This window comes from Perca fluviatilis, chromosome 21 (genome assembly GCF_010015445.1).
Source record: "Perca fluviatilis chromosome 21, GENO_Pfluv_1.0, whole genome shotgun sequence".
NCBI lineage: Eukaryota > Metazoa > Chordata > Actinopteri > Perciformes > Percidae > Perca > Perca fluviatilis.
The window spans coordinates 14,907,438-14,919,903 of record NC_053132.1 but is presented as its reverse complement, the minus strand read 5'-3'; the positions used below and the strand labels follow the sequence as shown (position 1 = coordinate 14,919,903).

At 41.9% G+C, this 12,466-nt stretch overlaps 1 protein-coding gene across 2 annotated transcripts in view; it reads right to left on the bottom strand.

The window, feature by feature from the left end:
- The window catches only part of nrg3b (neuregulin 3b), a 222,297-nt gene extending 211,629 nt beyond the window's left edge, over positions 1 to 10,668 (bottom strand). The window contains exon 1 of one of the 2 annotated variants that reach the window (XM_039788573.1): positions 8,247 to 10,668. In XM_039788573.1, the coding sequence (XP_039644507.1) occupies positions 8,247 to 9,090 (844 nt within the window). In that variant the 5' untranslated portion in view covers positions 9,091 to 10,668. The remainder of the gene's footprint in view (positions 1 to 8,246) is intronic. The other variant, XM_039788572.1, reaches the window with a different exon arrangement.
- Positions 10,669 to 12,466: the final 1,798 nt, after the last annotated feature.

The following is a 12,466-nucleotide window of genomic DNA, read 5'->3' as shown; positions in this document are numbered from 1 at the left end:
GTGCTGTTTATTTATTATCTGCTCTAGCTTTTCCAACATTTTAGACACAGATAAGGTGATAAGAATGGTCCAAAATGGTGTGTAAAAGAGACGTAAAACTACCACAAACCGACTACAAAGAGACACCAAATGACCACAGTGACCCAAAACAACCACAAAGAACACAAAAATGACCAAAAAGAGACACAACACAACTACAAAGAGATGCAAAATCCCACAAAGAGACACAGTCCCACAAAGAGACTCAAAATGTATAGGGAAATTACATTTATTTTATTGAAAACTGTAACATTTTCCTGAGGAAGGACACCTAAACCCCCCCACCAAATATGTGCTATAAATCTTCCACAAAGCTAGGAAAAACACTGTAAAAAAAAAATGCTCAGCATAATTTCCCAGAGCCCAATGACATAATCAGGATGCTTGTTCTCTGACCAAAACCTGAAGATATTGTATTTACTGTCATGTCACAAATAATACAAGAAAATAAAAACATTCAATCCTCACAGGTGCGAGAGTGAAACCACAGAATGATTCCCAATTTTGGTTGAAAAATTACCGAAAGCGATTAATCAATTAAGAAAATGGTTGCAGATTCTTTTCGTGTTGAGTGACTGATTGATTCTCTTACCAAAAGCTTTCTTTTTATTATCTTTACGTCTAAAACATATCACACTAATCCAGACACGCACACACCTATGGTGTCATAAAATGTATATATAATGTATAATATAACATAATACACTGATAACCTCCACAGATTTACATAGCCTGCTGATTCAGTTCTGTATAGGATACATCACCGAGACGTTGTAGTGACAGGATTGAAGCGAAAGACTTCAACATTCAAATATGGATAATACCTTGAGGGCAATCTGCATAAAAATGGGAGAGATAATAATAGAACGGGTAGAATGGTGGTCTGAGATATGTAATATGTCTGGCCAAGCCTCATTCCCTGAACTGTGATGAGTATATGCCTTTACCTTGCAGCTGGATCCTTACTTCTGGAGCATGCTCTCATGGTTTTTGACAGTCTTCACCCAAATAGATTCATTTCTTTCTTGGGTATCCAACACGCCCTTTTTCTGTCCTTCTGCTCTCACTCTCAGCCATCGCTACTCGGGGCTCTCTCCCTCCCTTTTCCTTATTGATTCAGTGAGGTTCAGTGGGTAGAGCACGGCACTAGCAATGGAAAGGGCATGGGATCAATTCCCACCAAATTTCAAGCATTCGCTGGGCTGTCACTCTAGGATAATTTGTCTGCAGGCTTACCCTACTGAATACACTGATGTATTCTGCTTTGTAATTGGTGCCCATCAGTGTCAAATGTCTCTGCTAGCTAGATGTGTGGGGCCAACACTGCAGGATGCTGTACAGTTTCATTCATTTGCATGTGCTAAGTATATACACACATCTTTTACTGTCTGAAGAATCTCAACTTACGCCAGTATAATAAGGATATTTCTTTCTTTTTTCAAAGAAATTCGTCTGAATAATTGGAGAGAAAAACACCAAAGCTCTTTGTTTTGAGATTGTATATGTACATTATTTGCACTATAGAAACGCTAACAGAAGTCGGTTGGTTCACAGTGTCAGACAAAATACATACTGTAGCATGTCTGAAGGCATGGTTTTCTGCTAATACCTCTTCCAGCTATGCTAATATGAATAATTTCTCTTTCTGGGATTATAACATCCATGCAAGCACTTTATGGATACTGAAATAACTCCCCATTCATTTTAAATTATTAAGATTCTTTAAAGCCCCTTAAATTAGATTTAGATGTACAGTGGCCACCATAGACAGACAATTTCACATCCACATGGTAGTCATGTCAGACAGGTATTTCCTGAGCAAAGAGTCATCATTGTAACTGACAGCCCCTAGTAGCAGCTCCACTGCTATTACTCAGTCTGTTAACATCAAATTGCAGCATTGGGATACTGTATTCTACTGAGGCATACAACAAGCCTGTGCAAGGCATATGCTGAGACCGAGAAAAAAACTTTCAAATGTTCTTTCAATAGTTCTTTTTGAGCCTAGAATGATAGAAGCTGAAGCACAAGAGCTTTCTTTCCAACTAGGAAGATATTTGTAAGGTGCAGCTGCACACACACACACACTGTGCAGAAGCAGCCCTGCTTGGGCCGGCCTCAACGAACAAGCAGAGCGTGTCTCAGGAGAGACAGAGGGGCCTCAGAGGCAGTCTAGCAAATCTGAGCCTGACCTCCCTGGAGAGAGACAGAGAGGCAAACTGGATTTATATCTTTGTTTTTAATCCCCCTTACACGCTCCACTGGTCCTACAGTAGTACTTTGTGCAGGCTTCATGTATAGTCAGGAAAAAACAAACAAAACAAAAAAACAGAGGCTTGCGTGTCAGGAAAAACATCCATTTCAGGTTTTTTTCTCGGTGACATCAGAGAAAAGGGTTGTCTTTGTCGCTCTCCTGTGTTTGTCTGAATCTGAAAATTAAAAAAATGTGGCACACACATCTGACTGGCTTTTGACTCCAAAGCCTGTTATTCAGATTGAAATGTCATTTCGTTACCGCCCCAGTATTCAGTTTGACATTAGGCTCTTGTTAAGCTGTTTTGTTTTTGGGAGGGCGTTTATTTTGCCCTGACCAATCACTGTCACTATCCATCTGCTCAATGTCATTCTCAGGCTACACAGAATCTACATTAGCGGTGGCTAACAGAAGTCAGCTTTAACATGCTGATCGAAGTCACTTATGTGTAAAGTGATTTTACAGGACAAAGAAGTGATAACATAATGATGAATTATGTTCACTTTAGAAAACCTCTGCAAATACTTCCAAGCTGTAGGACTAACTATAAGTACTGAATCCTCTGCATCCATGTTCTTAATTACCAAAGCAGACAACTGATAAATGAAACCGATGGGGATAACAGCAACATTTTTTCATCTTAAAAAAAGGAAAGAAAATGCCTTCAGTGCACAGCTGTTCTGGTTTAATGGCTGTTGTTTTCTGTTGTTGATTTACAGAAGCCCTGATAGCTGTGTCTGGCTCTCACACAGATGACAAAATGAGTCCCACCTATAAAGGCGCTGACTAACTCGGCTGTCCCTGTTGGGGAAACAGCCATTGATTCCATTGAAGAGCAACACCAGACCTTTGAATTGCCTGACAACAATTTTAATGTGGGTGGTGATTCCCAAGTCTGGAATCAGGCTAGCGAGATGTGCATGGAATTACAACCACACTTCACTAAGGAAGATTTCTCGCAAGCGAGAAGAGAGTGGAATTGGGCCTTGAGCCAACACAGCGTCCATGGTTTCCCCAACAGGCATTCATTGTGCACTGCTCCATTCGCCTGTTATTTCCCTGCTTAGGAGCCAATGGGACTTGTATGTAGAGAGTGGAGTCGTATACGTAATAGTCTCAGATACAGAAAACGAAATGTTAGATTCATAGTGAGTATAGGAGAGTATGGGCACACACACACACATGCTTCATGCTCATCTTTGTGTTCACAAGTGTGCCAGTTTTTCTGCGTCTGCCCATATGCTCATGAATGAGAGCTGAGGAGCTAACGTGTAAAAGAACAGAAAGCACAAAAGCAAAGCAAAAATAGACGGAGGAACACAATGACACTGAGAGCGGACACAATAACCGTTGGGAAAGAGGGAGAGTGAGGGAGATAGAGGAGAAAAAAGACAAAGGGAGTAGGTAAAATATGTCATTATCCCCAACGGACAGAGCTTGTCTTTTTTCCAGGACACAGAGATTCATTTACATCTTCACCAAACACCAGGGGCAGTAGCAATGAGTAGAGTGAGAGTGTGTGTGTGTGTGTGTGTGTGTGTGTGTGTGTGGGGGATATCATGTTACTGCCTCCTATACGCAGTCCAGATTATGTGAAACCCGAGATCGTACAGTATAACTGCATTAGCACATACAGTAACTTGACATAAAATATGAGCTACCTTAGCTGTGGGTAAAGACAAATGCACCTAGAGTCATGTTTTACAGAGCATTTCATCATCAACTGAAACATTTTCTGTGTATCATTACACTATAAATACACTGCATTGCACAACTCTACATACTATTACAGCTCGGTACATCCAAGCTTTAGAAGGAGAGCATTCCTGAAACTCCAAACTCCAAAGCTTCATATAAGGCTGTGTTTTACCCTTAAGAATACTGTGTTGGTGTTTTGCATCTAATATGGCACATAAATGCTGTACGCAAGGGAATGCTTCAATATTTGTACCCCATAGAAACAATGTCAACACGAGGAACAGGGAAGAATAACAAAGCAACAATAAGCCATTCAACACAAAGTGCAGCCTTGGGAGAATAAGCAGTGGCAGTGGTTGGGCTCCATGCTGAACACTAACTATTAAATTCTAGCTAGGGCTGCAGGTATCGATTATTTTAGTAATCGAGTATTCTACCGATTATTCCATCGGATAATCGGATAAGAAATTATTTTTAATTTTTATTGAAGAACAATAATATACAGTAGTTTGGTTTAATTTTCGTTTTTATTGCCTACATTGCTTACAATATCATCTCTCAAAAAACTAAACATATTAAGTGCTTAAGTGCCATATTATATTGTTTTTAAAGAAAACATTTTCCGAAATGTAATAACAGCCTCAAACTAAGGCATACATTAAACATACATAAACATTACCTTAAGTTGTGCAACTTAACTTTCAGAACTACCGGAGACTGTATACTGTATAAGGCGGTTTATAGTGAATATTTAGTATACTTACTATTTTAACTTCATATATTTGTACATTTATCATTATGCTACACACGCTGTTACACTGCTAATACATTGTTGGTCAGCTGTTTCTCGTTGAAATGAGAGTGATTAAATGGTTTCGCGGCAAGAGAGAATCAAGCAATACGGCGATGTTCGCCAGCAGCGTCAGCCCGGTCTGCGACAGTAATAATCCTCCGTGCGAAAACATTGTGAGCGATACAACGTTGGTAACGTTAATTAAACGAAACTTCGAAGCAAATCATTTTGCATCGAGGATTTTTAGTAATCAAATTATTTGAGTTACTCGAGGAATCGTTTCAGCCCTAGTTCTAGCTATATTCCCAAAAGTTTATTGTTTGATGGTTTGATCCTGTGTGAATTCAATCATTCAGGAAAACTGGAAGTGATAAAATTATGGTTTATGAACATATGAACTATATAAATCAATGGATTTACAGCTGTGGTTTGGCACAAGGATAGCTGTCCTGCAAAAAAATTTAACACAAACAGCCTATTCAATCAGTAATGCCTTTTCTTAACATGTTGAAACTAATGCTTCTTCTGTGGTATCAAATGTATTTCTTCAAATGGCACATGTGGTACAAGTAACAGTCTTCAATATTTTAAAGATACCTGCTGACTATACAAGGAAGTCTACTATGTGATAGGAAAGAAGTAACTTCCTAAACCTGATTTCTGCCACAGATGTCTTTTTACACATAGAACAATCAGCCTACAGTCATCAATGACCTTCAGCAAGGAGGGATTTCAATAAAACATTAATATTAGTGAAATGTCAACTGAAACAAACTATGAGCACCGTACCATACATGATGAAAATATTGTGATATGATTTGCTGAGTGAGTTGCTTTTCCACTTGACATGCCCTACAAAAAGAGCAAATGTTTCCATTAAGTTTTATGTTACAAAAGAAATCCCTTTCAGAATTTGTACATGCTATCAGAGCGATGGGCATCTTTTATGGATTCTTAACGATAGCTGTAAGACTGCCATAACTTTCTGGTGAGGTACCTAGCTATTAAAATTACTCATTGCTTTGAAGATAATACTGGTCTTTTTTAAGTAGCAAACAGGTGCAAAACCACTGCATCTAATTCTACAAATATCACTTAGGTAGAAAGGCTTTTTATTACTGACACTAACGTCATCAATTATTACCATACAAATGCTTGCCAAAGAGCTTTAACAATGCTTGCTGCCATGGGTGATTTTTGGCAAACAAAAAAGGGGCTAAGAGTTTGGAGCTAAAGCCCTTTCTGATTATGATTCTGAGCTATTATTAGTTTTTTCTATATTATAGGTTTAAAAGATTTGAAGGAAGGCTTGCATTTTTTATTTAGTAACAAAGTTGACTAAAATAGTGGCAAGTGATTTTACCAATGATTTTTAAACAGTGAGGATAGCTGGATTTTTTTTTTTGTGCCTATAGAGTGCCACCTGTTGCCTGATAGATACAGTATTTAATAAACGCAGAGATAAAGATTCCAAAAGTGGGCTGAAATGTCACTCTGCATGATGTCAACATGTAGGCCTGAGACTTATGAACATCAGCATCCAGTGAAAATGACTCGTATATGTGAAAGCTTAAATTAACTAAGGGCAGCTTTACTAAACATGTTTTAGCTTTTGAAGGCAGCGCCCTTTTATAGTATACAGTACAACAGATGTGTCCTGATGTTCGCACAAGGGGCTGCCCAGTTTGGCAGCTTTTAGCTGTTTGGCAACGTTTTGTCGAGTGACGTAATTGACTCTGGAGAAGTGGATTATGCTGCGGAAGTCTAAGGACTGTCTATTGGTATCTCTATACTTTTGTCACCAATGTAATTTATTGTTGCTGGTTGAATTCAAGCTGTCCACAGCCAATGTTCTCCCACAATAGGGAAAACTACAAAGTCTAAACTATTTTCTCCAAAGCTGTTCAACTGAAAACAGAGAACGTATTGCTATATTATCCAATTTCCAACCACCTATGCTGAAAATATTTCTGCCCTCAAGTAAAGAAGGAGAAAATTATGTCACTTGATCACTGTTTGCCTGTGGAATCGATAACATTGACGCTTTCCAACTGATAAACGAGAGGATACTATGTAGTCAACCGGAACTGCTGTCCAAACATATGATCCACAACAGAAATGAAGGTTTCAGTTTTCAAATTTTTTTCATTCCTTCTAGAGCACTTTGCAGGAAAAAAAACAAGCAACTAAAAATAGATAATCATAAGCCAAAAATTGGTTTTAAATCAAAGCTGCCAATTAATGTCCCAACATAATTTGTTAGAAAATAGAGCGCCTGGAGTTTGAGAATGCAAATTGTATGTAGTCATACACAGTCAGTACTCATGATTACTCTCGCATCCTGCCCCACCCACATCTGAAAAAAATGCCTTGTTATGTTAAAAACATGTCCCTTGTGGAATGAATAATCAGAAATCCTTCCTTCTTTACACAATGCTAAATATGCAAAAATATCACAGCTCCCCTGCTTTATACCCTCTATCTCCCTCAAGCCTTTCCCTCACTTAGCCCACTCCATCTGCCAGCTCTCTCTACTCAGAGCTCCCACTCTTCATCCCTTGCTTTGTTATGCTTCCTGCATTCTCTTCCTTCCTTCACTATCCTCTTCTACTTTGTTGTTTTTGAAAGTATTTCTTTTTTTTTTCTCCATTTCCTACCACGTCTATATCCACTTGTCTTTTGCAACCTTATTCTCATCCCTATATCCATCTACTATCCCTTCTGAGGCTTCTCTTTCTCTCTCTCTCTCTCTCTCTCTCTCTCTCTCATTGTATCCCTGCAGAGTGAAAGCAGTACCTGCGACACTCTGCTCCCAGTATCCTCTCATCTAAATGAGATGTGTGGCCTTGCTATATCTGATTCCTCTAGACAGGAGGTGAGAGCTAACCTTTCTCCCACTTCGACACCTCACCAGCTCCTGTTATTTGTTTTCATAACACAAATATGCTGTCCTTGGTCACAGCACAGATTACAAAGCTTTAAGATCCTAACTCAAGCAGACAAAAAAAAAATTCTACTAGATGGAGCCCTGCCTTTAATGGCACTTAAACCAGTGTGTGGGGGGAAAAAAAACTCCTCCGGAGGTAAGATTCATATCGGATTACAGAAATGCACAAGTGAAAGATAAAGACGAGAGGGGTGAAAATATTGAGAATATCCCCTGATATCTGTCTGTGCTAATGAATACGATTAATGTTAAGCTGCTGGAGTATCCACTTCCCATGTGGATATAAAGGGAAATAATTTATATTCTCAGACCATGAGTCATATCAAAGCATATCAGATAAAAGAGTTTTTTTACCCAGGCATACAGTTATATGTGATAACTGGCAGCTATGACATTATTACTACTGGAAAGACCCAGAAAAGAGCTCTTGTGAAAAACTCATCTCAAGTTCTACACATAACCTCACACAACAGCACTCCCTCACACATCTCCATGAACCCAAAAAGTGAACTTACGTGTTCGGAAGCGGTGGTGTGGGCGTGTGGCAGGGCCCTTGCCTGGGCGCCCGTGATTCCAGCGTGACGTGGGCTTGACTGGGGCTGCCGGCTGCGAGGTGGTCGGCTGCGCCTTGGCGGTGGTCTTCACAGTAGCTGTAGTTGTGGTGGATGCTGTAGTGGTGACGGTGGCAGAGGTCTGCCCTGGCTTTGAGTTGGCGGCTCCGTTACGTCCACTACCAGTGCTGCTTCCTTTTCTGACAGTGCTGCGAGGGGTGACCTCCTTACCACTGGGTGGTGGGGGGAGACGGGTGGCGCGAGTGGTGGAGGTAGTAACCACAGTCCCACTAATGCGGGTGCCAACACGGTTGTGAAGGTGTGGGGCGCGGTTGCCATCTCCATTGGCAGTGCTGCCATTGGCTGAGTGGTTTGCCGGTGGCCCTGATCGAGTTCTTGGCGCTGGGGCTGTACCATCCGCAGCTAGCGGCGTGGTAGTCGACACCATTGCTGTGGTAGAGGCAGCTGAAGTAGTGGTGGCTGTGGAAATGTCGGGCCCCTTGGGCATGGCACTGGGTTTGGAGAGAAATATAGGGTCCTGTCCAATGCTACCTTTGGGATCCACCAGATCAGTGGGGACGTAGTCTTGGACAGATCCCACAACAATCCATTTCAGCAGCATGAGACTGAGTCCCAGTCCAACAAAACCCATTACCAGGGGCACGGCACAAAGCCAGGTCTGCTGGCGAGGCCACACAGCACATGGGCCACAGCGGAGAGGGCCCTGGGCTCTGGGAGATGCCTGTTCAGCCCCTGGCTCCTCCAGCGTCATGGCTGCTAGACTGCTTGCACCAGAACGCTCACTCATCCTGCTGGAGCTTTTCGTCTCTGTTCAGGAGGTCAAACAGGCGGCCAAATGATATGAGGGCATATACGTACGAGGAAGGGGATGTGGTGGAGAAGAAATACTGGGCATCTTAAGTATGTACCCACACAATACCTAGCCTATATATCTACATGCACAAACATAAAACATTAACTAATGCACAAGCACCCACAAGCATGAGCAGACACAATCACTCAGTCACATACTACTAATTAAAAGCTGGCACAGCATCCAAATGCATACACAAGCAATATAACCTACACTCCCTCTGGCGGACAACAAACCAAAATCACACACACACAATTATGCACCAGAATATACACACTTCCACACACCAGCACACAGGTTATGGACAGGTGAGAGAGCGAAGCGAGGGGGCGCCTCACTGTAGTTCAGCGCTAACGAAGCGATGATAAATCCCAGGATGCTTCACTCCCTTGTTAAAAAAAGCCGACGTAAAAAGAACGGAAAGGGATATCGATCCGCTTCAGACTGGAGCTGTAAATCCATGTGCATGTGTGCGTGCGTGGATCAACAACCCAGGCTACGGCAGCACCATTCTCCACTCTCAATTGGTTGATTATCGGCCGCATAAGGTCCTTAAAATACAAACCAATTATTGGTTATTTATTCCTTTATTCTCTTAGGTTTCATTTCAGTTCTTTTTACCTTTTCTACATACGTTAGAGAGCTTCCTTTTACTATTGCAGGAGTCTTTGTCGACTACTTCAAGTTTGCCTCTAATAGCCCTCAGTTCGCCGTGTCCGGCCACCCTTTCGGTCGCTCCAGCTGTCGGTAATCCAGTGGGGAGAGAGCCGGTAAAAGACACCGAAACTAAAACGAGGCAGGGCAGAAGGGATCTGATGTGATCTGCCAATGAGATTGGGTGGTGGTGGTGTCCAGGGTAGCGGGCTAAATCCAACTGATCCGGGTCCAATCCCTTCGCCGGCCACACCGCTCTGATTTTCCCGGAGTGACAGCCGTGTGCCTCCGGAGCTGTCTGTCTGCGATGATAGATCCGGAATCGGATGAAGAAGGAGGAGAAAAAGAAGCCTCTAAGATTCGTTTACCTTCGCTGCATTCCCACAGTGGTGCAAGCAGCAGAAAGGGAGATGGAGAGAAGAGAGAGGATGGAGGGAGGGGGCTGCTGCTCTGAAAAAATGATGCGGCGACTGTATTGGAGGCTGCAGACTAGGGAGAGACTGAGAGGACGGAGGGAGGGAGGCGGGGTGGGGGGTTTGCTCAATCCGCGGTGAGTGATGTGGGTTTCACGGCTCCTGTCCCATCCGGCGCTCTCCTCCGGCTCACCGCCGTCCCCAATAGTCCAAAGAGACGACTAGTGACTGTCCCATCTCTCCCTCCAGACTCCACGGGTGTAGGTGTGCGCTGACTCCCTTATCAGCAAAAAGAAAGAAAGAAAGAAAGAAAGAAAGAAAGCGAGAAAGGAAACATTCGGGTGGGTAGAAATATGTAGGTAGTGGGAAAACAAGAGAGAGGCAGCATAAATGCGTGTTGGCTAAGCTCTGCAGCAGATGCAGATATGAGGCAGAGGGAGGAGGCGGCAGCAACAGCAGCGCGCGCACGCACACACACACGGCGTGGAGAGGAGAGGCACTGCCATAGACACACCCCAGGGAGCGGTGAGATGGAGGGAGGGAGAGGAGGAGGAGGAGGAGGAGGAGGAGGAGGGAGGCGCCACCCCGATGTCTTCCACCAGTGGCACACATGAGCAAACAAACCAAACACCTGGCTCATAATTTATGGGCGAGTTAGAGCACTGCTTCAACTTGATACTTTCGTGGGCAGTAGATGAATCCTTTATCTTCCAGATCACAAGGGGCAGTAGTGCTTTGGGCGCACAGCCAACCAGGTTTTACGGGCAGTACGACTTACTGATGTCAGAATATGAGTGAAAAACACACTCACAAGGCTCATTTAATTAGCCAGATTTGGCATTTGGTTTTTATTTATAAAATGCCTGTGACATAGCAACCATGTATGGATAGGGCATTGAAGGAAAGCTATAGGTACAATGCAATCAACAGCAAAGTAGCACATAAGAAATAAGTGGAGTCAGGTTAAAACCACATTTGAGAATGTATAGGCCTAATCATCACATAAATTTTAAGTGTCCAAAAGGAGATTTAATTCAATACTATGGGTGTCCAATATTTTCTATATTCATGCAATATGGCTAGCAAACAACAACAAAAAATGCAATAGTTGTAACTTGTAACATCAATTTCCTACTTGCAGTCCAATTTTGCACAACATTGGGGAGACAGATCAATGCGATTACATTATTAAACTGTGGCTTCCCAGTTTTCCTTGATTAAGTTCTAATCAGAAAATAAGCTATTTTTTATACAAGTTGTGGTTGTTAAAGGGCTAATAAGACATTTAGAGGTCTCTAGTGTCTCAAATTTTCAAAGTGGCACTGAATGCAGCTTCTTTTGTTGCGAGTAGAAGAAGACCCAGAGGCTGACGAATACAGAGGTACTCTGTGGTTTCTTATTCATTGTTGCTTCAGGGTTGTGACATTATTTAAAGCTGCCATCTGCTTTTTAGTACATGATTGATTGTGTTTAATAATCCAACTGGAGTAATCGACAAGTTCAAGAAAATAATTTTACCCTCGTAAATGTGGGTGTATATATACATAATGTAATAATAATCCTTAAACACTGGTGTGTGGTTTGTGTGTGCCTCTGTGTGAGAATGAAAGAAAGTGGGGGAGAGTGAGGAAGAAAGAGGGAGGTGAGATAGGTAGGAGAGAGGAAAATGTCTCCTGCTTTTTTGCACAACTTATATAAGCATCTGCAATACAAAGTTCATGATCCAAAACCTTGCAATTACTTTAACAAAAGCCCAAACTACATCATCCATTACTGTCTAAACTGCGTATGGCTCATGGCAAAGAATTAGATCCATTTCAAACTCCTCACATTCCCCAAATGACTCTAAAATTATGCCATTTTGAATGCATTGTTTTTACAATAACAATTCGCACCACCCTGAGGTTGGTTTCTCAATTGATTTTCATAAATAATAGAAAATGACTGACACAATTGCAGCACTGTGGCATCTCCATGCTTATTCATATTTCTGTATAGATCACATCTTTCATTAGCGGCTTGCTAATGCGTCTGATGAGTCTGACTGCATTGTTTGAGGTATTGTCCCGCTCTGAAGATACGTTTTTTTTTTTACTTGACAGGCTGTCAACAGTCATTCCCTCCCAGGATTTCACTGTGCTCGTTTTACCCCTCACAAGCATTTGAAGATTCTCAAGTAATAAAACAATCTGAGGACTTCCAGCAGAGGAATTTATTCAAATCACTGAAATATTGGTTTCAAT